The sequence below is a fragment of the Pithys albifrons genome, chromosome 5, assembly GCF_047495875.1.
Source record: "Pithys albifrons albifrons isolate INPA30051 chromosome 5, PitAlb_v1, whole genome shotgun sequence".
Taxonomy (NCBI): Eukaryota; Metazoa; Chordata; class Aves; order Passeriformes; family Thamnophilidae; genus Pithys; species Pithys albifrons.
In genome coordinates, this window is record NC_092462.1 from 2,390,226 (window position 1) to 2,417,432 (window position 27,207).

General features: G+C 44.8%; 1 protein-coding gene across 2 annotated transcripts; it reads right to left on the minus strand.

Moving 5' to 3' along the window:
* Positions 1–2,990: 2,990 nt before the first annotated feature.
* LARP7 (La ribonucleoprotein 7, transcriptional regulator) lies at positions 2,991–27,191 on the minus strand. 2 transcript variants are annotated; one of them, XM_071555426.1, is made up of 14 exons: positions 27,032–27,191; positions 25,101–25,275; positions 21,087–21,295; positions 19,795–19,895; positions 19,617–19,700; positions 17,427–17,591; positions 16,986–17,094; positions 15,868–16,239; positions 15,267–15,408; positions 12,886–13,034; positions 11,849–11,952; positions 10,144–10,303; positions 8,243–8,334; positions 2,991–3,502 (listed from the first exon to the last, which is right to left on the minus strand). In XM_071555426.1, the coding sequence occupies exons 3-14, from the start codon at positions 21,292–21,294 to the stop codon at positions 3,422–3,424; spliced, it is 1,767 nt and encodes a 588-aa protein (XP_071411527.1). In that variant the 5' UTR covers position 21,295; positions 25,101–25,275; positions 27,032–27,191; the 3' UTR covers positions 2,991–3,421. The 2 variants fall into 2 exon arrangements, with proteins under 2 accessions (XP_071411527.1, XP_071411526.1); XM_071555425.1 differs by lacking the exon at positions 25,101–25,275.
* Positions 27,192–27,207: the final 16 nt, after the last annotated feature.

A 27,207-nucleotide genomic window follows, 5' to 3' on the forward strand; every position in this document is an offset into this window, starting at 1 on the left:
CAGCCCCTCTGCCCATGGAGACTCCTGGCGCTCCCAAGTGCCAGGGCTGGCTTGTCCCACCCCTCGACCTCTCTCCCACTCCTTTTCCCCCTCGGGTGTTTGTTTGGTTCCACTCCACGCGCCACAAAGGCGATAAAAGCAGAGATGAGCCAGTGTTTGTCCCGCACAAAGCCAGTCACCTTGGCAACGGCAAGCAAAGCTTTCCCAGATTCTCCTGCTCGGTTTTCCCCTGGTTTTGCAGGGATTGCTGTGGCTTGGGTGATGGCTACATGTGCCAAGTATGCCGTCAGCACCGGCCCGGCAAAGCGAGGCTGAATAGGAGAGCTCTGCTGCAAACCAACAGCTCCAGCAGGCCCAGGGCAGTGACCCTTCCCCTGGACTCTGCACTGGGGAGGCCACACCTTGAGTGTTGTGTTCAGTTCTGGGCCCCTCAGTTGAGGAAAGACATTGAGGGGCTGGAGCGGGGCCAGGGAAGAGCAACGAGGCTGGAGAAGGGACTGGAGCACAAGTGCTGTGGGGAGAGGCTGAGGGAGCTGGGGGTGTTTAGCCTGGAGAAGAGGAGGCTCAGAGGTGACCTCAGCACTGTCTGGAACTCCCTGAAGGGAAGTTCTGGCCAGGTGGGGGTTGGTCTCTTCTCCCAGGCACTCAGCAATAGGACAAGGGGGCACGATGGGCTCAAGCTCTGCCAGGGGAAATTGAAGTTGGAGAGCAGAAAAAAATTCTTTGCATAGAGAGTGCTCAGGCATTGGAATGGGCTGCCCAGAGAGGGGGTGGATTCCCCATCCCTGGAGGTTTTTCAGCTGAGCTTGGCCGTGGCACTGAGTGCCATGATCTGGTAAAGGGACTGGAGTTGGACCAAGGGTTGGACTTGATGATCTCGGAGGGCTTTTCCAACCCAATCCATTCTGTGATTCTATGATTCCAGTGCTGCCAAGAAACTGGAGATCTGGCAACTTCCTCACACCATCCCCATCCCACATCCCTTGTAGGTGAGATAAGTGCATTTCCCCCTCACTCAGGTACAGCTCAAAGTCACCCAAACAGACCTTATCTAATTATTTTCCCAGCACTGTGCAGCATTATTGCCATGATTTAATCCTGCCTGAGATCATCAGACACCACAGTACCCTCAGGAAAGCAATTATGACACTGACCTCTGTTTGCAGGGACCTGTGTCATCTGTCACAGGGTAATTCTCCAATTTGATTTAGAGCTTCTCTACAAAAAGATAATTAACTTACCTGCTGCCTTTCAAGGATGTCTTAAAGTCTGGTTAAACTGTGTACTGACTACATGTTAGGGGGGAAAAACCAGTCCTGCTGCTGCCACTCAGAGCCTGCAACTCATGAGACAGAGGCAAAAATATGAGTGCTAAAAATAATTTCAGATTCAGTCCTGTGCTGGGTCACAGAGAGCAAAATCGATGCTGGTTCTGCTCCAGGCAGAGGGATGTGGAGTGGTGTTAGTTCCAAACACTCAGGCAGGGGAGACAGAAAAATCAGCAAAACCAAACGACTCCAAGGTTAGGAATTCCTGCAACTTGACAGGATCATCCCGAATTTTTAAATAAAGAATATTTCTTGGGGGAATAAAAAAGGGGAAAAGTCATGTTGGAAGTTTCTGGAGGGCAAACATGAAGTGCCTTTAGGGATGCAGCTCTTGGGATGGTAAAACTCAAGAGCTGGACTCTCAGAGTGTGATGGGGAGGGATAACAGCAGCAGAAATGAACTGTCACATCTATTTAAAGACAAAAAACACACAAACCATACTTGAGAATCCAAGCTGCTTTTCTAAAAGCATCCAGGGCACCCTCTCCATTCCTGACTTCTGAACTGAGAGCAAAAATTCTGTTATGAACTTCTTCAGGAAGTATTGAACACAGAGTGCCCTTCCCTCTGAAGCAGATCCTGCACTAGCTTGGAAAAGGAGAAATTCCTGTTTCAGTGTAAGGAAATAACCTGCACAAATATGGAAAGGAAGAGAAGAATGACTTCGAGCTGTTCAGGTCAGTAATTATTAAAAAAAAAAAGGCCAATAAATCCCAAACTGATGCTTTTGCAGTTTGGTTCCACTCTCCACCACTCAGAAAGTCTGAATCATTTATGATCTGAATTATTTACATCCTGGATATATTTTTGACTCAAAAGAACTTCAGCAGCAAAATACCAAACATTTTGCCCAGGGTTGGCTTTTGGGTTATTTTTTTCCCTTCACATCACAAAAATGGAAAGAGAAAAAAAACCCTCCTGCTTTGCCTTTCAGGCAGGATGCCTGGAAAACATTCACGGATCAGTTTTTTCGTAGGGATGAAAACTACTCTTTAGCGTGTCATAATATCTTACCCACCTAGGAAAAGAGTTTGAGATTAAATAAGCAAAAACGCTGCAGTGGGACTAAACAGAAGCCCACAGAGCGGTGCCTTCCCCCTCCTCACCCCACACACCATTTCCAAGAACCATCAGCAGCTCTTCCCCTCCAGCCTGTCCCTTATCTTGCCCTTTTCCCCTCTGTATTCCCGTTATCTCCAGCCTGATCTCGGCCATTCCCTCCCCATTGACTCCTCTCCATTCACCCCCTCCCACAAGGGCCACCTTCTATGGAATTCCGATTTTACCCTCGGGTTTTATTTAAAATATCGCCAGTGCCCCTTGAAATACTTTAAAACCATTCAAGTCACCACCTTAACTTGTGAACTACTCAACGTTGTGAACTACTCAACTTTCACACTTATCTGCAAGTGAGAACTACTCCTGCAGCTACAGAAACCACTCGCATCAAACAAAGATTTTCTCTTTTCTTCCAGTGAAGATTCTTCTAAAACAAAAAAAAAATTTAATTCAGTTTAGGGTGTATTTACACAAGTAAATTTTCTCCATGACAGATTTCCTTAGAGAATTGAAAATATATGGAAGGTTTTTCTCTTGTCCTTTGAAACAGTTTGATGGGGTAAAGAAAAGCCTAGAGAGGTTTGTGCAGCTTTAACCACTTTTATTATTTATGGTGTAATAAATAAAGCAAATGGAAGAATTAGAGATACACGACTGGAATTTTCTCAAGCATTTTATTTTATAATCTAGTGTATAAAACTTCAACATAGAAAAAAAACAAACAAAAAAAAAGGGGAAAAAAACACAACAAAAAAAAGGGGAAAAAAAACCAGAACAAAAAAAAAAGGGGAAAAAAAAACCAGAATAAAAAAACAATCCCAGAAGTGAACTAAAGCAAAATTTCATAATACACATTTTTCAGAAAGCTTTACCTAAAGGCTCAGAAGCAGAAAACATTCAGCCTATGGAAAAGGGGGTTCAGAACCACTGAAAATGGGGTTCAGAACCATCTTGACACTGCAGAGTTTTGGATCCAAGGGCCAGGTTTAGTTGCTGTGAGGGCTCGGTTTGATTTAAATACCATCAGTCCTGGTTAGTTGTCATCAGTGAAGCGAATGTGTTGGCTTGTTTGTTGAGTCTTCTCAAGCCTCATCCTCTCAGCTTTAGCAATCAGCTGCAAACAGGGGAAATATGGGGGAAAATTTAAGGAAAATTATATTGCTGGATTGATTATTTATATTTATTTTTCCTTGATTTAGCAAACTTCCAGAGAAAAAGCTCAGCTGAACAGCTGAGCTAACGTGGATATCATAAAAAATAAATATATATTATATAAATTCAGTATTGCCTCAAAACCATCCAAAATAATAAAGGATCTCTTCAGTTGCTTTCATTCCATTCCTTCTTCCTCTCAATAGGGTAGAAGAGACCAAAATAATAATTTTAAAACCACAATATCTTACAGTCAGTTAAAGAACTCTCCTTTGTCATTGGATTTATTTGGTTGTAGATTTAGGAAAAACAAGGTGAGAACACAAAGTGCTTTAGGAATATTGGGGCATTTTAAGCAGGAAAAAAGCCCCACAAAGCCACAGACAGCACTGAAGAACAAATGGAAAAGCAGAGAAAAAACACACAGAAAACTTAAAACGCCACAGAAACCCCACACATGAACAAAACCAAACACACAAATCCAGCAAAACCCACGAGACACAACAAAACCCAAACTCACACACAAAAACAAACTGCACTGAAACCACAAACTCACTGAGAACACCCATAAAACACACCCAAGGACACAGAGAAACCACAAACCCCACAAACCACCACAAGAATCCACCCAAATCCACACCTGCACAAACCACAAACCCCACAAATCAACTCAGGAATCCACAGAAAAACACTCAGGGAGAAACCTCAGAAACCAACACAAGAACAAGCCTAAGGGCACATAAAAACCTCAACAAATCCAACACATGAACACACTCAAAGGCACACACAGAACCCTCAACTTCCCTCAAAAAAACCCACCAATTCCTAAAATTAACAGGAAAAAAAAGCCATAAATGCCACGAAACCCAAACAATATAAAAAATACCCAAGTCAGAAAAAAGAATATGCAAGAAAAAAAATTACACAAAGTTTCCTGACACTCCTGGGACACCCCAAAAACCCCAGTACATGAATATAGTCAAAGGCACATACAAAACCCCAAAAACCATACAAAAAAACCGAATTTAAAAGCTATAAAACCCAGACCAAGAATCCACACAGAAAGAAAACCACAGACAACACAAGACACCACACAGAAATGCAGGCACACACCAGAGAAACACACACAAAACCACATTAAAAAAAGAGAAAAAACCAAAAAACCAAAACATAAAAAAACACACACACCAAAAAAAAAAAAGAGAAAAAACCAAACAAAAACCCCACAATCACTTCTCTGCTAGGGACTCCTCAAACATATCAGCTGGTGCTGTAGGGAAGGGGCATTTGCTCACTGGGCAGCCCACGTGGCTGGATTTGAACAGTTACACACATAAATCAAATTATTTATCACTTCTGTGTGTGACTGTGGTCTCTGGTGTGTCCTGCAGACAGCTGGGAGTGCACAGGGTGCTGCTGCACTCCCTGTGGCAGGCAGGATTTCAGCAATAAAACTGATTTAAAGATGTAACCAAGAGTTGCTTTTACTCTTGGGTTTCTAAAAAAATTGACTAAGAGAGGAAATGAGGAGCACAGTGGTTCACTCCTTCAGCATTTGGGATGGAGGGTGCCAAAGATGGGAAGGGAAGCTCCAGGACCAGTGAGTGGTTCCATTCCAGTCCTCAGAGCTCACAGGAGGCCTCAAGAAGTCCCGTTTTCAGCTCAGTGCAATATGAGCACATCCTGCTATGATTCCATGGCCTGTCCCCAGACCCAGGGAACTGCCAGCCCCCGACCCCCAGGCAGCACCAGAAGGGAACAGCGTGGGCAGTTCCCAGACATTCCCCCTGTCCCCCGTTTCCATATATCCAGTAAATTATTCCACCCTTCCCAAACACCCAATTGGCACTTCCTCACCAAATGCCTTTCGCTGCCGCCACCCCTCCCACCCTCTTAACTTGCCCCTTCCTTCCCCCTGCGGGGTACGAGGTGCAAAGGAGCTCCAGCAGCACCGCCCCAAGACACAAGATCCAAGAGGAAAACCTGCAGGCACTCCCGCCTTGGCTTTGGGATCGGGAGACTCCAATCAGTCTGGAGTTGAAGGCCACAGACTGATGAATTAATTGCTGGAGGTCTGAATAAACTGGCACTGCCCTAAAAAAGCAGCTCTGGCAGGAAAGGTTTCCATCTGTATCAGTAAATCACGGAGGGGGGTTTATCAGGCAGGTAAACAACAGACAAAGGCAAGATGGATTTGGATTTGGAAGGGGCAGCAGAGGAGTGACAATGAAGGATCAGGCCGGGGGAAAGGTTGACACTGAACACCTTTTCCACTTCAGGCCTTAATCAAGTCCTGGGGAACTTTGGGATACCCTGTATCTTTTGGACATTTAGTTTAATACAAGAACTAGGCCAGAGAAAGGAGAAACTCCTGGTTTTGGAGGTGAGCATCACTCCAGTCATGCGCTGAAACGATCCTTAACCCTTAGCAAAGGAAGAACTCCTGGTTTTGGAGGTGAGCATCACTCCAGTCATGTGCTGAAACGATCCTTAACCCTTAGCAAAGGAAGAACTCCTGGTTTTGGAGGTGAGCATCACTCCAGTCATGTGCTGAAACGATCCTTAACCCTTAGCAAAGGAAGAACTCCTGGTTTTGGAGGTGCAAATCACTCCAGTCCTGCTGAAACGATCCTTAACCCTTAGCAAAGGAAGAACTCCTGGTTTTGGAGGTGAGCATCACTCCAGTCATGTGCTGAAACGATCCTTAACCCTTAGCAAAGGAAGAACTCCTGGTTTTGGAGGTGAGCATCACTCCAGTCATGTGCTGAAACGATCCTTAACCCTTAGCAAAGGAAGAACTCCTGGTTTTGGAGGTGCAAATCACTCCAGTCCTGCTGAAACGATCCTTAACCCTTATCCTGGCGGGGCACCGGAAAGACAAGCAGGTTTATGCTTTTTAGAACAGGAAAAGAGGAACCTCAATCTGCCAAAAGTGAGACCCAAAAGCATTTCTGTTGCTGTGTCCTGCCTGTGATGGGATGCAGTCCATGAAATTAAGTAGAAGATGTTTTGTTAATTCCAATTAATAGGAAAACACCCATCTTCAAAGTCTTGTAAGGTATTTCAAAACAGTTTTAACAAAAGGAGTTTACAAGACAGATGCACTAATGGCATATTTTACTGTAGTTCTGTCATTATGAATTTTTTTCTTTCTTTTATTGTGACCTAAACAAGTCACCTTGTAAGTACCTAAGGGAGAATTGTCTAATATGAAACACTTGGTTCCGAGTCGGTATTTTGGGAATCCAAGCAAGGGAAGGGTTAAGAGTTACTGACAGCACCGGGGCATTCCTGTCCTGATGTTTTGCTCACCAGCGTTAGCATTTAAATAGAACTGAGCAGCTTTGAAGTTCACCCTCCCGGAGCGGGCAAGGTGATGGGCAGGGGAGGAGAGGCCTTGGCATCCCTCGCTGCCATTGTTAGGCAGAACAGACACTCCTGGGATTTGCTGGCCCAGAGGAGGGACATTTACTGCCCAATTTACACCGGTTTGGTCAACAAATCTTCAAAAGATAAAGAGCAGAACCTTGAGAGCAAAGGCTCCCACAGTCCAAACTGAAGTCTAAGGTCCCAGTGGCAACTTTGATTTTAAAAAAGTACATTAAAAAAAAGCCCTGGCAGCATTTGCTAAAATGCTCTGAAGTTGTAGACCTTTCACGTTCTCTTGTATTAAAGAAAAATGGCTCAAGTCAAAGCCATTTTGATCCTTTTAAGCAAATTAAATCAGACCTTTGGGCAAGTTGTTTATGCACACCTTTGTCTAAAAGAACTTGACTCATCATTCCAAGGGATCTCTGAAAGAACATGCAAAATGTGCCTCGTGCAAGAGAAGGGTTTGACCTGTACAGCCCCTGTTCCTGAAAGTCAATAAAATATTTATTTTCAATTATCTCTGTAATAATTTTTCCCCCCAGCATCCAGGAAACAAAGAGTCTCCAAAGCCACCAACAAATAACGAAGGTCAGATGATGCTGAAGTTTTGCAAGAGACAGCAGAAAAGTTCAGGTTAAAGCCGACTCAGAGAGCTTATCTGCAGGTTGTGTGAAGCAAACCTGGCAATAAAAGTCTGTGAAACACTCTCTGGCTCCTCTCTGTCAGATCAAGGATCTGCCTGGCTTAATCAAGGAGCTCCTCATGCCTGGAAGGATCTTGTGGGGCAGGAGAGGAGGCTGCAGAGCCTGCAAGTTCATGGCAGCACCTCCTCAACCCTGGGCCTGCCAGGGCAGGGCTGGCAGGGAATTCCCAGTTTGGATGTGGAAGCTGCACAGCCAGGGATGCATCACCCCAGCACAAAACTGTGTGAATGGTGAGGAAAAGGACATGAATTCTCAAGAGAACCAGAGAATTAAGAGTATAGCACTGGATGTGATTTTACTGGAGCACATCAAGGCTGCTTAACTTTTTCCTGAGCTCATCCAGGCAGGGTTTGGAAAGAAATGCAGCTTACAAATTACCCTCAGGCCCTCAGACAGACCTAATTTTCTCTGATTGTCTCCAAAAAGGCAAGGCTTGCACTGGTCAACTGGATCAGCACAGCCACACGTTCTCTACTTTGGGGCTCTAAAACTGCTGCGAAGTCAGTAGAAAATTATTTCACTGAATTAAATACACAGTCCAAGCATAAAAAATTGTGGATTTGTGCAGGAAGAGTCACGTTGTCCAACCATGGCTGTACAACAAAGACACCTGGTTTGCATGTTACCTTCTCTGTACCCCTCTTCTTTTCTCGGGGCTGGTTCAGTTTGGCTTGTCTGTCCACTAAAATCTTCTGCCAGTAACGTTGCTCGTGGTCACCTTGAGGAAGGAATGAACAGGGAGGCACGTGAATGAAAGCAGGAGATAAGCACATGTGGTGTGTTCAGCTGTGAGGAGGAGGAATCTTTCCTAAGGTAAACACCTGAAAATACCTGTAAGGGACACCCCACAAGTATTTCCTGGTCACTGAACTGCTCTCTACATGTCACCAGCAAAAGGAGCTCAGTTTTAGGTGAAATTTCACCACAGCAAATGAAGGCCCTTTGATTTACTGATGTACTCACCCTCTGACTCATTTTAAACAACAAGAAAAAGTAATTACTGTAAGAATGGCTGAGACTATTTTATTTCATCAAACCATTGCCTGGGGACCCCTTGAGCAGTCAGGAATATTTGAGCAGGGGCAGCAAATAATGGAGCAGCTTTTCCCAGCAACTTTGCAGTTAAGTTGCAGTTTTCCACTCCTCCCTCTGGTCTGTGATGTCCCCATCACAATGGGAACTTTGTGTGCCTGGTCTCACGGTTCAGATACAGGGAATTTTCCTGGTGATCCCCAAAAATATTCCTGCATCTCTGCTCACGTTTAGCTGTTACCACCTTGGCAGATGAAAAGCTGAAAATCTTTAGTAGTCGAGTCCTGAAAAGTAAAATATTACTGGGAAAACTTCAGTCCCTGCAGTGGGGAACTTGAGAGATTCCCTCCTTATTCTCTCTGATGCCACCCAGGAAAACCAAAATTCCTGGGAAGCTTTTCCATTCTCATTTCAATGAGCCAGTTAGACACAAAATAAGTCTTCCTACCATGAATGGAATGTTCCTACAATGCAGTACTTACTCCTAATCTACTGCTCTGCTCTTTTATGCAAGGATTCAAACCCAGAGACACACACACAGAGCACTCAGCTGGCAAGGGGCTAAATTTGAAGTTGTTTCTGGATTTCTGAAACAGTGCAGACAAATCTATCTCCAAATTACATTAACAGCATTCACTGAGTCTCAAACTTGAATTAACTTTGATACTATAATGAAGTTTTTTCCTTAATTGATATCCTTGGGAGTTTATATCCCTACATTCATGAAACTGGACTTTAGGTGAGGATCTGTGCAGGAGTGGGGGAAATTATCTCAAAATCTCATCTGGATTTTTTTTTCTTTTTGCACCTTAAGAATTTTTACTCCATGTCTGGAATTTAAAAGCTTTGTGAATATACTCTGAGACTTGCACTCCTTTCTACCCCTTAATTCCATAGATTTTTCTACACTTGGAAAACTAATCCAACACAACACAAGATATGAACTGATTTTACAAAGTGGTAACACACATTAAAATGAATTTCCAAACTAAAGCCAGTAAAACTTTTTGTGTAAATACAATTAAAAGAAAAGGCTTATTCTGGCCTAAGTTATTCAACTTCCTGAAAAATAAAGATCAATTAGTAGGTAAGTGCTAAACCCCCTCTAAGTGCATCCATGCTGTTAGATCCTTGTCCTGTCATTTCACACATCACTTCAGTACTTAAGTCTCTTTAAAATTCTTCTGCATCATCAGAATGTTCTATCCCTAAAGTTGACACGTGAATTAAGTTCTGTAGTCCATTGCCACGGGAAGTGAAGCTAAAAAGAACAGAATTAAGTACATAAGAGCAAGCAAAAATCGTTGTTTTTCTCTCAACAGTGACATAAAACCCCTTAGAGTTTTACCAATTTCAGTGTAACTGGAAAATGAGAAGATTTAAAGAAACCAAGCAGATTTTCCCCAGACCAAGATATCCAAACACATCCCTAAAGTCACCCTGTGAAATGACACTTAAGTCTTGTCCTGCACTTGAAAAAAACCTGAAGTCTTACCAGTGAGAACCTCGAATTTCCAGTTGTTTTTCATCTGTATTTCTTTGTGTGATGTCACGACAGTCTGGGCATCCTCAGGGGTCTGGAATCGGACGTGGCACTCGGTGTCCCCCTCCAGCATGTCCACATAGGCCACCTCAGCCAGCACTGCCAGGGCATCCTGTCAGGGCAGGGAGGGCACACACCATAAATCAGCACAGCAGAACATGGAAACACTGACTTTTCACCCTTCCCTTTGGAGGTCATTAACATCTTCAAACAGGCCATGCAGTAGGAGGCAGGAAGTGAACATTGGCATCGAATCCATCAACCCCTTGTCAAATAGTTTGGAATTAATATCTTCTCCTTAGAAGGTTATCACTGGCTTTAATTTATGAGCCTACACCACCTGCCCATCTCATCCTGCCCTCCGACAACAACTTGGAGCAGCAATTTCTGAAAAAGCTTCTTGCACAGCTACCAAAAGTATCCATTTATTTCAACTTTTCTTAAAAAGGTGCTACAACACTGACCGATGTTGACCCCACAGGAAGATAAAACACATTAAACACACAAATTTTTTGAGAAATGAGTCGCAAAGCAGCTCTATCTTTATGGAGTGACCTCTGCCTGATGGTTGTCGCTGAGAGCCGAAGGAAGAAGCGTCACAAATGTCCAGGCAGCTGAAGTTCTTCCCTGGGAATTCCCGCTGTTAGGGAAATGAAGCGCGGCCACACATTCCCAGTCAATTTGGCTCACAGCGGGCAGCTCAAGGAAGGTGCTTCTATTCAGCTGCTTTTAACCCTCCCCTGCCAAGGGCAGCCTCAAAACAAAACAAAAATTAAGCGACGACGCTGTTGAGATCATTTCAGAGCCGCCAAAAAAAAAGAAAAAAGCGTTGCTTTGGTATCCCAAAGTCACTGCATGGAAAACCATCTGAACCATTGTCTGGATATCAAGTTGGTCAAATTCTTTCCAGTTGTTACTCACCCCAAAGTGCAATTGGTGAAATAAAGTGTCCTGTGTCACTTTCATGGAAAATTCAGCCGGTTATTTCCTTTGGAAAACTTCTAATATTTCCATTTCAAAAGGATGCAGCTTAAAATTGGCATTTTCTTAAAAGGCATTACTCTATTTATGTGTAATTTTGATATCATAATGGAAAGTATCCTAAACACTTTTAAAGAGAAAAAAGAGCACTTGGCACAGGAAAATACAAAAAGTGACCAAAGTGGACAGCAGTAGAAGTCACTCTCCCTGAAATGGAATTTGTCATTGCAAAGTTATTATTGAAAAAGAAAAAAATGGATTTTTTTTTTTTTAGAGAGAGCATTTTCCTGGCCTTAAACTCCTGGTAATGGAATTAAAATTTATATTATAGAATATATACTCTTAGAGATTTCCTGTCAGGATAATTGGCCCGTTGATAAACACACAACACTGCATCAGTCCAACCCCTGTTTTTACACTGGGAAGCACCAAAACATTCCTTATTTTTGTCCATATTCTCATTATAAACTTGACATTGCTGGCAGGGCACTCAAAGGTTTGATTGACCTGAAAATCTATTTTGCCCTTGTAAAATCTGCCATTAACAGGGAGCAGGGAAGAATCTGCACTCAGGTACTGGTGAAATAATCCAAAAAAATAAAGGAAAAGCAAAAAGTCGGTGGGAGTGGGTGAACTGGTGTTCCATATTCAAAGCTCTGGGTTGCAAAGGCATTACCTTGATGTGCTTCCTGCCCGGCAGGGGCTCGGGGCTGACGATCTTCACAATTACCCCGCTGATGAACTGAGGGCCCATTGTGTTGGCCTTGTTCTCACTGGTGGCTGAGAGAGGGAAAAACGGGAAAAAAAACCCCAAGTTTTATATTTATTATACTGAGAAACTGAGTTATGAAAGCACAAAACGTAAACAGGCAGCAAATGTTGGTACTGTGGATTGAGGTGGGTTTTTAACAACCAAGGTCAAGGCTGCCCACAGGTAAAGTTGATGGAAGTAAGAAAAGAAAAACTGCTTTAAAAAAAAGTCTTAGAGAGGTTTTTACACCCCACGAAGTTTTCTTATAAGCTTATTTTTTATTCTGTTGGTTATAGTTAAGAGCTGAACCCCCAGTTTTAGAGCAATCAAAAACATGCAGGCTGGCAGTGGAACAGCAGTGTGGAAATGAGTGATAGAAGCACAGAGAGTCAGAACAAAAAAAAACTCAAAAAACAAACCCCCCAACAATTCTGTATCCAAAAAGAGCAGAAATTTAACTATAAGGACACAATTAAAAGCTCCTTTTAACCACAAGGCTGATAAACCCCAATTGCAAGTGGGAGGGGGGAGGTTGGTTTGGTTTTTTTCTGTGTGTTTTTGTTTGTTTGTTTGTTTTTAATGCCTCAGATGAAATATTTTGTGAATTGTTGCAGGTCCAGTTAAGCCAAAGCAAATCGTGCCCAAGTTGTACCATCAGAAAAGCTGATTCCTCATTTACCTCTCTGAGGCTTTTAAAATTACATTTACCTAAAAATATCCTTAAGCTTAAGCTGGGCTACTGGAATGTGCTGAAATGGCTTGTTTGGGCTTTATTTATAAAACACCTCAGTCCCAAATCTGTCTAAATTTGGGGGGATGTTGCTTTTAGTATTTGGCACTCAGAGGGAGCAGCAGCATTTTAGAAAATGAAACCACGTGGCAGCATTTCTGCAAGATCAGTCTCCGAGATGACTTCTGTGTATCAGAAACGTGAAAAAACCCAAGAGAGAACCCGAGATTACTTTTGCCATTCTCAGATTTCTGTGCACAGGACTCTGTTTCCATCTCTCCCGCGGGCTCGGGCTTGATTTGGGACATGGTTTTCTTTAAGGAGGCCATGCTGGCTTTCTGCAGGGCCAGATATTCCTGCTTCAAACCCATCCATTCGGTTCTGGAAGAGGCAACACAGGCACAGCATGTCAGCAGCAAACAAGAAAATGATGTTTAGAAGCTTAATGATGATTTAAGAGTTTTACAAACAGCTTAAGGTCGACTTGGTGAACAGTGCAAACCATCAGAGATCTTCCTGCACTTGGATAAAATTAGCCTTGTCCATATCCGAATTTATTATTTATTTTGCTTCAGACCTTAAGAAGCCCCAGGACCAACCTGTAATTCAAATGGAGTGACTCCCGAGTTTATTTAAAGAGCATATAAAGAGTTTGGTGAACTTGTGTGTTCCTCAGAGCTCAGGCACTGAACTCAGAGTTACTTCAGAGCCAGGGAACTCGGAATTCACTGAATTCCTTCACTGTGTCACTGTATTAAGAATCGCTCTTTTATTTTCTGGAAAAATCATTGCTGGAAAATCAACAACTGGTTAAACTCACCAGAAACCCACCGAGATAAGGACATTCCTCACCATTCACATGCATTTTGGTTAAAAAAATCCCCCCCTGCCCGTGGAAGCAGTTTATGTATTTACATACATTTAACATGGAGATGTTCCTGCAAACAGCCCCAGCTTTTGCTCCCCAGCCACACAATGCCCGCAGTGGCACTGTGAGAACGACTCATTGTTACCCTAATCTGTGCTATCAAACGAGCTGATAGAGGGGTTAAAGAGGAGGATATCTGGTGGTGATGCTTTTAGCTGTTAACAGTGACAACTGGATACTTCAAAAAAAGCACCCAGGCTCACCCAGCATCGGACCCGCTCAGCAGAGCAGGGGCATTAAAATAACAAAAGACCCACGTAAGGATTCTTGGAGATAAAAAGGCAACACCAGCCCATGGCAAGGGTTGGTATAAATACAACCCCAAGCTGGGACTTGGTACTTTGCCTCCAAGAAGAGGAGACCACGCACAACGACTCAGGCAAGTACCTCCAAAGCTTGTGCTCTTAGTCAAGTTGTTATTTTTTAACTCTCTTTTCAACAGTTACATAAAACTTAACGAAAACTCTTATTTCTTGCAGGTTGACCAGAATCCCGGGGGAATTGGACAAGCGCCGTCAAGAACTTAAATCTTTTTTGGTGTGTGGACCCCTTTTACTTTAACATGGAGGTGCTTTCTGTGAAATACAAAAAGTAAGTGCTTCCATGTTTTAGTAGAGGTGAATCCTGATCGCAGGCACGAAATTCCTCCCGGGATTTTCCCTTTGGTTTTGGGCTACGCTTCAGCTGCAAGATTTTTACAAGATTTTTCGACGGCACCAAATCTTCCTGATGAGCTAAAATAGAAGTGGCCAAAGCTCATGTGAAGCGATGCTTTATTTTAAAGGACTCCCTTTGCTTTAACATGGAGGTACCTGCTGCCTAAAAAAGTAAGTGCTTCCATGTTTCAGTGGCGGTGGATCCTGATCTTCCAAGGATTCCCAACTAATTCACGTCTGGATGTTTTTTATTGCACTGACCAAAATTTTATATATACTTCGGGGTGGGTTTTTAATTGAGTTTTTTCGTAAAGGACCCCCACAACTTAAATGTGGATGGACTTGCTTTGCTCCTCAACAGTAAGTGCTTCCATGTTTTCGTGGTGGTGAATCCTTTTCTCCCTAAAACTTCCCCCTGAGAAATATGGCAAAACTGTTAAAAAAAATCAGTGTTTCTACATAAAGCACAAGGTGGGAACCCCCTCGACTTTAACATGGAGGTACTTGCTGGATGCCTAAAAAGTAAGTGCTTCCATGTTTTAGTTGTGGTGACTCCTAAAAGCCCAACACTTTGGAATTAAAGTTGTCATTTGCAGGAACTGGAACGGTGGAATTTTCAATCTACAGGCTAATACTGTTGCTAATATGCAACTCTGTGGAATAAAACTGGAATTGCACTTTAGCAATGGTGATGGACTGTCAGACATGCAAAGAATCGAAAAATATTCAAATCGAAAAAGATTCAAATCGAAAAATATTCAAATCGAAAAAGATTTCAAAGCTTGGGAACATTCAAATAAAAAGTATGCAAAAATCACTAAATGTGGTACTACAAACAGCAGCATTCACTAAATCTCTGAGAAAAAATAAAATCCAAACTTGCCAGGAGTCCCCAGCACTGACTGAACCAATAAATTCATTACATAATCCGTTAATAAACATCTCAGAAAATGAGGTGAGGGGAAAATGGTTTGTTGGTTTGGTCTCACCCCTACCCCAGTACATGAAAGGAAAAATTATGTCACCTACTTGGAGAGCACTCTGAGTGGGATGACTTCTTCCCCCATTTTGTGCCTTTCCTTATGTTTTTTCTTGTGTTTCCTTTTAGATTTGGAAAGAGAAGTGTCTTTTTTATCTTTGTCTTCTTCTGCAGACACTTCTACATTAAAATCTACAAAATAAAAAAATATTGATTACGATACAGTTGACAGATTGCAATAAAATCATTAAAAAATTCTGGGGTTTTTTGTATTAACCATTACTAGTTTACATGAGTTTTACTTTTGTCACATCTACCTTGTTACCGTGTACCTTTTCTTATCTTCCTTTTGTATTTTAATTTATTTATCAAGATTCCTGTGCTGGCTCCAATTGCCAAGGCTGTTAAACCCTCATTTCACTTCCTTCAAGCTCTGTTGACATGAGCTCTTTGAACTATTCTTATTTTTGATTAGATTTACCTGCCTGGGTGTTGCCAGCTCCTCCCTGCTCTCCTTGCAGTGCTGCTTTCCTTGCTCTCCTTCCCAGGCTGAAATTAACTCCCCACATTCCCAAACTCACCCAGTAACTCCACGATATCCACTACAATTTATGCATATAAACCATGACAACAAAGAGAAAAAAACTTTACCACTGGAATCTTTTGGAGCTTCTGCCGTTTCTTCTTTTACTGTTTCAATCTCCTCCTTTTCCACAGTTTTCCTGACTTTTGGAGCTGCTGCCTCCCCTTCTGCCGAGCTGGTTCTTTTCCTCTTGCCTGGCCTGCTCTCACAGGAGACCTCGGAGCTTTCTGTTCTCTCCCATTTCCTCTTCTCCCTCTTGGGCTGCCTGTGGCTCTCAGTTCCCTCCATCTCAGAGCTCTCAGATGGACTCCTGAGTCGCTTTGACTTTGCTCCTGGCTCTGTTGCAGTGTTGGAGTTGGATTCCTTTGGCTCTGCAGCTGCCTGGGCATTGCTCTCTTTCTTCATTTTGGATTTCTTTTTTTTCTTCTTTTTCTTCTCTTCTGTGTTAAAAATACAATGTAACTGCCCAGGACTAGATTAACTTAACTAAGTTAATCAACCACGATACAACATGTCAGGATAATTGGGGTGTTAATGAGACTCTTGCCTCTATGGGAAGGATGCAACACTTTGCTCAAAGCTTTTCCTGGGCATTTTGGGGGAAAAAATTGGTGTAAAGCACCATTTGAACATCATGGATATTTTTTATTTCTCCCCTCCACAACTAACAGGTATTTAACACAGAATTAGTAATAACTGTGAGGTACATTAAGACTTATCAATAATAAAGATGGGCAATGTCTGCAGGCTGTGAAATTCTATTACACCACCAGAAGGAAGGGAAGATGTTTCAGTGATTAAGTTGCAACATCATTCTGTGATGCTGCTTTGTAAGTTAGAGAAGATCCATTCAGGATTCTTCTCAATATCCAGGTTTTTTCCCAGTAATTATTAATCATGCAAAGTGGAAGTGTAAAGATGGTGTAAGATGTTAATTTCCCTACAGAGTGTTCTGCTGAAAGAGGAAGAGTTTCAAATTAAAACTTGGTTGTAACAATGCCAAGGTCATTGGTTCAATCCCCTGTGTGGGCCATTGACTGAAGAGTTGGACTCGATGATCCCTGTGGGTCCTTCCAACTCAGAATAGTCTGGGATTGTGTGAAATTCTCCTCAAAATCTGAGGTACAAAACTGACACAAACAACCTAATAATCCTTTCTTGATCCCTATCACTTGGTAACACTCACCTACTACAGTGCTGTTACTTGTGTTCAGTGTAGGAACAGGCTTGTTCTTCACTGTTTTGGGGAAAATCCCAGGTTTCCGTGGTGCTTCTTCTGGGGGATTATTCAAAAACTTCAAAAAAAGGAAAATCAAAGTCATCATTAATCATCCTTTCTTAAAGAGACTCCATCCAAACACTTCAACACAGAAATACTTTCTAATGACATTGAAACACAAAGTTAGGCCATGAAAGTCCAACAGCCATTGTATTGTTACACACTGAGCTCTGGCTCTGCAAAAGATTCCAAGTGTGGCCAAGCAAATTATTCCAGAACTATCCATGATGCTTCTACTAAGCCCCCAGGTTGTGAATAGAATTAGTTTTTATGGAATTGTGGAACTGCTGGGAAGTCTGGGGGTAGGAGCCAGGAAGAGAACATCCCAAGGGTACCACCAGCACTCACCTCAATTGCTTTCTCTGCTTGCTCTTTAGTCTCAAACTCCACAAAGGCAAAGCCCTTTGGATCCCCAGTGCTCTTGTACCGGGGGATACTGACATAGACCACGTTGCCACACTTCCCAAACACCCGCTCGATCCAGCTGTGGTTCACATTCTTGGGAAGCAGCTCCTGAAAAAGAACAGAGATGAAGGTTTGATGTGGCAAAGTAGAGAAATTGAGTTGTTTCAGTAAGTTTTCTTGTCTGGAGGTCAGAAATTCAGGCAGTAAGAAGTGATCTCTAATCGTTCACATCCCTGTAACAAATACATGACATAATTTAGATGTTTATCTTCTTCCCGTGGCAGACACCAAGCCCTGGCCTGCAGCTGGAAACATCCTGGAAAATCCAACACCTTGGAGCCTTGAGCCAGTCTGCACTGCCTCAAACTACCCATGCAAAGCCCAAGGAATGTTTCACTTGTATTTTTTTAATTGTTGGTAATGCAGGTATCACAGAAAGGATTTTCTAGGTCAGTGGAGTTACTCCTGATCAACCCCTGCTGCTGGGTGACATTTTCAAGCATAACAGTCAGCACTTGTAACAAACTTTGAGGCAGCTTCTTGGATGGCAGAACTGTCTGATTTCTGTTTCTACCAAGTCCTTAATACAGCAACACATTTTAGCAGCTTGCACAAATCCTGTCTGAGTCCCTCAGCATTTCCACTCTCCAAAGAGAAACCCAATTTCTAACCAGACCCAAGTGAACACTTTAAAATCCCACTGTCAAATTCATGTCTAACCAACAACAAAATAACAGCAAGACTTCATTTTTTTCCACAGCAAGTTCCTGCCCTAAAAGGCTTTCCTTGCAGAGGAACATGATTTAATCACACTCAGGTAGGAAGCTGGTTTTGCATTAACTTTGAGAAACATTTCACTGCAGTTTGGTCTGACTTTGAAAAGTTTCTTGAAGCTTTAAAACTATTATGGGATGAATACAAAATAATAGTGCATGTTTATGGTAAAGCAGACAAAAAAAAGCAGATTATTTATTATTTAACTTCCCATTGCCACACACCAGCTATTTACAAAACATTCAGCCACATGTACAGACATTGCAGCTCCTGGCATTTATAGGATCTTATCCAAAATGATACAAACTAATTAATTTAGGAGTTCAAAGCAGTCCCTGCAATCAGGAAAATATTATGTCTGGCACAGTGTATTTACAGCAACAAAACCCAGCACCTTTCCTGGGCTTTTGGAAAGATGGGATGATCAGAGTAATTCAGTTTCTCCTTATCTGGGCTGGCATTTTGGCCACGATTATCATGATTCCTTATCACAGAAACTCTGGTGCCTGCTAGAAATGACTAACTCAGCTCTAACAGCCACAGGGGTTCAGCCAAACTGGCAGGAGTCATAAAAATGCTTTATTTTGAGGCAAATGGGGTTGCACATTGGCTTCAATACCAATATTAAAGAAAAATATGTGAAAAAAAATGGTTCAACGTTAAAAAATGGCCCAAGATTTAAATATGCAACAGCTCAGCCATCAGATCTCTCTCCAAGCTGCCAGTGAAGCTGCTCCACAATCTGATAGAGCTGACACATGAAATGCCATGAGGAGATGCAGAATTTTGCCACCAGCACAAGCTGTTTTTGTTTAAATTAAGGAGTCACAAAGTAGCCATAGGATAACACGCTATTAGGAGGATTTTTAAAACACTTTGTTAATTAGGAGGATTGTTAAGTTAAAAATAGTTATATTGTGTCTTTAAGAGAGTGATGTTTGTGTGTTACAAAACCAGAGGCACTTGCAATAACATCTTACAAACAGATTGCACTTTTTAAAGTACCCCCGATGAATTTGCAAGCTCAGCCAGAGTTTGTTTGACCAAACTAATTAAGTTGTCCTTAGAAAGCTTTAACTATGCTAATGCAATTAGTAAATCTTTCCTGGTACCACTAATGGCATTTAGAAGAAAAGCCCAGAGAATGCAGGAACAGCTGAATCAAATTGCACCTTCTCTCCCCAGCAGCTCCTGGCTCTGCTCTGGAAATTATTTCAGCTGGCACAAGAAACCCACGGACCAAACTCACCCTGCCTTGCCCACCTTGATTTGAGCAGCACCACAGATATATTTTTGCCCCCTTAAGAAGTTCAGGGAGTTTCAAAGAGAGATTTGAGGCACTCCCAAGCCCAGCCTTACCACATAGACAGTGCGACTGTCCACGTCCTTGGGGCGCTCTCCCAGCGGTTGGCGCCTCCTGATCCTCGTCCCTTCCAGGTCCAGCTAAAAGCAGGGAGGAAAAAAGCATTTTCCATGAGATTTTTGCCTCCTTCAGCACCCCAGGACTGTGGCTACAGCAGAGGGAAATGGGAAGTACCTCTACAACGGAGGAGCTTTTAACGGCCCGAGCGATCAGCTTCCCATCGGTGGTTAATTTTTTCATTTTGTTGAAAGAAATAAGGAGGGATATGTCAACATCTGGGAAAGGAAACAAAGCAGGTGGGAATTATGGAATCAGGGGAAGGTGTTCTACTCTGATATTAAAACTCCTTTAGCATGGAAGTCGACAGTGCAGGACACAGCTCTGCTGCCAAGGATTCACAGGTAGTTTTTACCATCAAAATTCAAGTTTCCAGCACTCCTATATTTCATTTTCCTTTGTGCCAACCTTTATCAAAGGAATTTCGTCCTTTTCCCTCCCCACTGATAAGTTGCCTCTGAAAAGAAAGGAAGAAATTCCTGCTTTCTGATGCAGTTTTACAAGAAAAAAAAACCAATTTGCATTGAAAAGTGCCTCTGTTTCAAGCACTCAGTGGAGTGTTTAAGGCAGGGTTTGCAACACAAAGAGCCTGCACTTCAGTTCCAACGAGTCCTGCTGCTAAACCCGGACAGAAAATTAACCAGTATTAGGCTTAATAAAAACTTAAACATCCAATCTCTACTACCTCCAAAAATGTAGGATAAGATGCATTTATTATTTAAGGAGGACCTTTAAAAAAGGGCCTTACAAGGAATAAAATTTATCTCAAAGTTTGAAGGTTTTTTGGAAAAAAAACACCCCAAACTGGCTTCAAGGTCAATAGAATTGAGGACTATACCAAGCACATTCTCCACACAACGCAACTGGATTAATGATTTACATTTCAATTTAATATGGACTCCTTAAGGAAAATAAGTAAACACTCCCAGAACCCCCTTATGTTTTGATTTCTGAAGATATTTCAGATCCAACCTCAATTTCCTACTCTGAAGTCACAAATAAACCCCATGAAAAATTGTCTGTAAAGGAAAGAGACTCACACACAAATGCACCATTTCTTAGGTATCAAACAGGAAATAAAAATCCAAGTGACATTTTAATTTCTGCACATTATCTACCCCACAGGACAAGGGCAAAATGACCCTTCATAATTTGTTTATTCTTGAAATAATATAACGTTATCCAAAAGAAAATGAGGCCTCCCAAAGAGTCATTTCCACCCTGGCAGATGCCTCTAAATTATGGCTGATACTAAAGGAAAGGAAAAGACAAACACTAAACATAATTCCTAAAATCCAGGACCACAATCTGACTCCTGAGCTGCTGATTTCCAGCATCTCTGCACCTCAAAACAACTTTTAGGGAAGAAGAAAGGGAAACACAAATGTTTACTGAAAAAATCAACTTACACCCATCTCTGGACTTCTCTATTTGCTCCCGCAGAAATCTGTCTTTGTGCAGGTTGACATCCCCAAACCAGAAATCCACTTGCTTGGCTATGTCTGCCAACACCTGTTTCACCCTCGACCTCTTCTTCTTCTCTCTCTCCTTCTTCTGTTCAGTGTTTTCTTCTTCCCTGGCTTTGTCCCTCGCTGTTTCTGTCTCCATTCCTGTCATTCTGTCAAGTGAAAGGTAAATAAGACCTTCAATAAAAGTCACAGTTGTTTTATTTCAAGGTGTGGACATTTTGGGTTTATATTCTGCCCTGAGGGCAGAAAAACAAACTATTTGCTACAAAGAACTTACTAAAACTAACTCTAAAAAGCAGGTCTGGTAATAGTAAGGTTTGTTTTAAAATATTGGTTTTATTATGTCAAAAACACAAAGCTCTCACTCAGCTGCCAAGTGCAAACCCAAGGGTGGGAATTCAGCAAATTGTCTTTGATTTAATGGCAAACCAAAGTCTGTCAGAAGCTCAGAATCAGCCCCTGGAAATTCAGGATTAACTAGAAGGAAGTGACTTCATGTACAGATTCACTTTTGAAAATATAAAACCTTTTTAATTCGTTTGTTAATCTTTTTTGTTCACATTTCAATCCCTGTGCTAAAAACTGCCAGTCACCACTTCAGCACCTCATTTCACAAGTGAAAAAAGCCAAAAGCCGCCAGAAAATCAAATTAACACAAAAATTAAAGCAATTAATGTCGCAATCACCATATGAAAGAGTTCTCAGCTCTCTGCCCAGGCGGCCCAGAAGGACACAGCGAGAGGAGCCATCAGAGAGGAAGCCCAGCCCGACAACAGGATGGCAAATGGAAATGGGCCCCAAATTCTTGTGCAAATGAGGCTTCCTCAGCCGGAGATCAGTCCCCTCCCCGCGGCGGACTCAGCCCAGGGAAAGGGCAGCGGTTCCCTTGGAACGATAAGGGGAAACTCCCGGCTGGGCAAGTTCAAGCTCCGCTCAGGGGCTCCCAGGGGTCTGTGTTGGGTCCAGTCCTGTTTAACATCTTTATTGATGATTTAGATGAGGGGATTGAGTCCATCAGCAGCAAATTTGCTGATGACACCAAGCTGGGAGGGAGTGTCGACCTGCTGGAAGGCAGGAGGGCTCTGCAGAGGGATCTGGAGAGACTGGAGAGATGGGCTGATTCCAATGGGATGGAGTTCAACAAGGCCAAGTGCAGGTCCTGCCCTTTGGCCACAACAACCCCCTGCAGCGCTCCAGGCTGGGCACAGAGTGGCTGGAGAGCAGCCAGGCAGAGGGACCTGGGGGGACTGAGGGACAGGAAGCTCAACAGGAGCCACCAGTGTGCCCAGGTGGCCAAGAAGGCCAAGGGGATCCTGGCCTGGATCCAAACTAGCGTGGCCAGCAGGCCCAGGGCAGTGACCCTTCCCCTGGACTCTGCCTTGGGGAGGCCACACCTTGAGTGTTGTGTTCAGTTCTGGGCCCCTCAGTTCAGGAAAGAGATTGAGGGGCTGGAGCGGGGCCAGAGAAGAGCAACGAGGCTGGAGAAGGGACTGGAGCACAAGCCCTGTGGGGAGAGGCTGAGGGAGCTGGGGGTGTTCAGCCTGGAGAAGAGGAGGCTCAGAGGTGACCTCAGCACTGTCTGGAACTGCCTGAAGGGAAGTTCTGGCCAGCTGGGGGTTGGTCTCTTCTCCCAGGCACTCAGCAATAGGACAAGGGGGCACGATGGGCTCAAGCTCTGCCAGGGGAAATTGAAGTTGGAGAGCAGAAAAAAATTCTTTGCAGAGAGAGTGCTCAGGCCTTGGAATGGGCTGCCCAGAGAGGGGGTGGATTCCCCATCCCTGGAGGTTTTTAAACTGAGCTTGGCCGTGGCACTGAGTGCCATGATCTGGTAAAGGGACTGGAGTTGGACCAAGGGTTGGACTCGATGATCTTGGAGGTCTTTTCCAACCCAATCCATTCTATCATTCAAGTCCTTCAACAGGTTTTTGATATTAATAATCAGCAGACAATGCATTGCTTGGTTGAGCTGCCCCAGGAAGGCAAAGCATCACTATGGGACATTTGTAGTGGCTGAACAGCATGAAATGACCCCAAAGTGGCTCGTGGACAGCAGAGATTTGTTTGAAGAGGCATTTTAAGTCCCTCAGCGCTGAGAGTCCCTTCCCAGGAGGGAGGTTGTCACTCAAGTTTAAAGCAAACCAGCTCAAGCCACAGTCTGGACTTTCCCCTCGCTCGGTGCTTTAGAAGTGAAGCTTTGAGAAAATCACATCTCAACTTCAAACCTTCAAATAGACTTAACCCACAGAATCAAGAGCAAATGCAACCTCTGAATATGTGCACAGAAATTCCAGTAATTAATGCAGCAATCACCACGTGCCAAGGTATGATGGAGTCTCGATTTTCAGGTAAAATGTAGTCTCCATTTCTCACTTGTCACCCCTTCCAGTGCCAGCCCAGACAAACTGACTCTGATAAACAGATTCTGACAAACAATCAAAGTCAGAAAAAAGCAAACCTGTATCAAAACTTCACTCTCATCAAGCCAAACATCTCCTCAAATGAAACAAAATCTCAGTGCCAGAGTGAAAGCAGGAAAATGAGAGGAAATGAAGCATAAGGGAGGAACTTCAGGGAAGAAAAAATAATATAAAACAAAATAATACAACTCCACACATCTATAGAAACTTATTCATGCTCTTTAAAAAGCAAGCAATGAACATGTCAGTGCTAACCTGTACCCAAACCCAACATATGTTTATAAACATCTAGAAAATATAATAAAATTTAACTGTAATCCGAGGTCTGGAAGAAACAGAATGGAAATATAAAATACACTTTATTCTTTTAAATATTGATATAAATGCCTGTTTGCTTTGGGCTTTTTAAATAGCAAAATGAAGGAGGACAGAGGTTAATTCAAAATACTCTTAGACTATGAAAATGTCTTAATAGAGCCAGTGGCAACACTTGGCCCTGTGGGCATTTTCTGCAGAATAAATGCAAATGTTCAGCAAACCTGAAACTACTCAGACACATCCTGTAATATTTTCACAGCAATATCCACACAGAGCTGCAGCAATGAAGTTTCTGCCTTGTTTTTTCACTTCCCTGAGGTAAGAAAGTCAAGAGATAAACACACACGTGGAGCGGAACAAATTCCTTCACCTAAAACCAGAGAAGCTCCTGCTTGTCTCCCATTTGAAGCAACAAGGCAAATACATCATTTTAAAACTACATTAAAGGCATTTAATAGATTTCTGAGTGCTCACTAACAGCAAAAGCTTTGCCTTCACCTCACAGGGATGTTTCCAGACATAGACAGACCCCTCTGTGACAGTTCTACGGTTGTTACATTGTCCCAGTCTGTGAAAAAATGGATTTATTTGTGTTCAGGAAGTGACTGGATGCTGCATTCAGTGCTCTGGTCTCATTGACAACGTGGTGATTGGTCAAAGGTTGGACTCTGTGATCTCAGAGGGCTTTCCCAACCTAACAGATTCTGTGATTATAATTAAAATATCTGCCCCCAGCACCAGACTGTGATTAGCTGGATTCACCTGTGACACCAAAAGGGCAGCCCAGCTTCCCTCACCCTGAGGGAGGACTGTGGTGACTCAGGTACCTCAGGTAAATTCTGTGACCTGAAAACCACTTTCCTGTCCTTCCCCTGTGGGGAAAACCAACTTATTAAGGAGCTGATGAAGGGAAACAGCAGCAACAAGCAGCTGGGAGCAGGATGGAGGAGGGTGCCAAAGCCAGGCTGCCCTGTTGGCACCTGCACTGGAGCAGAAACAGTGGAAACTGCAGGAGAAACTTTTTCTTCACCTTTCAACCCAGAGGGAAAACACACAGATTTTTATGGCCCAGACTTGCACAGCAACTGGCTAAACTCTGCTTGTCCTGAAGTCTGAGCATCATAAATGTAGCAGCACTGCAGGTGCTGCTGCTGTAAATACTGATGGATGAAATACTGAAAAAAACAAGCCTTAAGGTGTGTTACTGATCATGGCCCACCTCAACACCGGGAGAGGCTGAGGGAGCTGGGGGTGTTCAGCCTGGAGAAGAGGAGGCTCAGAGGTGACCTCAGCACTGTCTGGAACTGCCTGAAGGGAAGTTCTGGCCAGCTGGGGGTTGGTCTCTTCTCCCAGGCACTCAGCAACAGGACAAGGGGGCACGATGGGCTCAAGCTCTGCCAGGGGAAATTGAAGTTGGAGATAAGAAAAAAATCCTTTGCAGAGAGAGTGCTCAGGCATTGGAATGGGCTGCCCAGAGAGGGGGTGGATTCCCCATCCCTGGAGGTTTTTAAACTGAGCTTGGATGTGGCACTGAGTGCCATGATCTGGTAAAGGGACTGGAGTTGGACCAAGGGTTGGACTTGATGATCTCGGAGGTCTTTTCCAACCCAATCCATTCTATGATTCTCTGACTCTATGGATGTGCCACTGAGTGAGAATCCACCATGTCTTGATCCAACCTCACTGTGATCACCAGCCCAGGGCACTCCGTGCCCTGGGCTGGTGATCACAGTGGGGTTGGATCAAGGGTTGGACTTGCTGATCTTAGAGATCTTTTCCAACGCAATTAATTCTATGATTCCATGAAAAGGCCCCTCAGCGCACCGGGGAGGGAACGGGGGGGGGGGGGGGTGAGCAGGGCAAAGGAGGGCGCCGGTGAGGGCAGGGACGGGGGGCCCTGAGGGGCACACGGAGGGGTCACTCGGGGACTCTGAGGGGCACATGGGGGTCACTCAGGGGGACACACGGGCGGTCACTCTGAGGGGCACACGGTGGGGTCCCTCAGGGACTCTGAGGGGCACACAGGGGGTCACTCAGGGGGACACTCTGAGGGGCACACGGGGGGTCACTCAGGGGGACACTCTGAGGGGCACACGGGGGGGACACTCTGAGAGGCACACGGGGCGGACACTCTGAGGGGCACACGGGGGGTCACTCAGGGGGACACTCTGAGGGGCACACGGGGGGGTCACTCAGGGGGACACTCTGAGGGGCACACGGGAGGGTCACTCTGAGGGGCACACGGGGGGGTCACTCAGAGGGGCACACGGGATGGACACTCGGGGACTCTGAGAGGCACACGGGCGGTCACTCGGGGGCACGGGGGGACTCTGAGGGGCACATGGGGGGTCACTCAGGGGGACACACGGGCGGTCACTCTGAGGGGCACACGGGGGGTCACTCGGGGACTCTGAGGGGCACACGGGGGGTCACTCAGGGGGACACTGAGGGACACACGGGCGGTCATTCTGAGGGAGCACATGGGGGGTCACTCAGGGGGACACTCCGAGGGGCACATGGGGGGTCGTTCACTCAGGGGGTCACTCAGGAGGGCACACGGGCGGTCACTCTGACGGGCACGGGCGGTCACTCAGGGGGGCACACAGGGAGGTCACTGAGGGAGCACACTGGGGGTCACTCAGGGGGGCACACGGGGGGTCACTCTGAGGGGCACACAGGGGGTCGGTCACTCAGGGGGACACTCTGAGGGTCACTCTGAGGGGGCACACGGGGGGTCACTCGGGGGCACGAGGGGACTCTGAGGGGCACACGGGGGGTCACTCAGGGGGACACTCCGAGGGGCACTCGGGGAGTCACTCTGAGGGGGCACACGGGGGGTCACTCGGGGGCACGAGGGGACTCTGAAGGGCACACGGGGGGGTCACTCGGGGGGGTCACTCAAGGGGACACTCTGAGGGGCACACGGGCGGTCACTCTGAGGGGCATACAGGTGTCAGCTAAGAACAGCCCAACTCTGACGAGCCCGAGGTGGCGCCATGGCCTGAGGGGACGGCCCGTGAGGGGTGGGGGGGACGGCCCGTGAGGGGTGGGGGGGGAGAGCGAGCGGCGGGAAAGGCCCCACAGCGCCCCCTGGCGGCGCCGCCCCCGCCAGACCCGCCCCCCCCCGCCCCCGTCCCCGGTCACACCGACCTGTCGCCGCGGAGACACCAGCTCGGCTCGGCCCGCCCGTCCGCGGCTCCTCCGCTGTGGCTGTCGCCCCGGGCAGCCCCGGCGGGACGCGCTGTTGTTGCTGCCCCCGCTCAGTGTAAAGGGATGGGGAGCCCCGCGGCGGCCCCTGCGCGTGCGCGCGGGAGGGGCGGGGGAGG

Coding starts and splice junctions, on each gene's coding strand:
- LARP7 (XM_071555425.1), bottom strand. CDS start 21,294: ATGACAGGAATGGAGACAGAAACAGCGAGGGACAAAGCCAGGGAAGAA. Junction 17,095..17,426: donor AAGCAGAGAAAGCAATTGAG/GTGAGTGCTGGT, acceptor CTTTTTTTGAAG/TTTTTGAATAATCCCCCAGA. Junction 11,953..12,885: donor GAAATCTGAGAATGGCAAAA/GTAATCTCGGGT, acceptor TCCCTCTCTCAG/CCACCAGTGAGAACAAGGCC.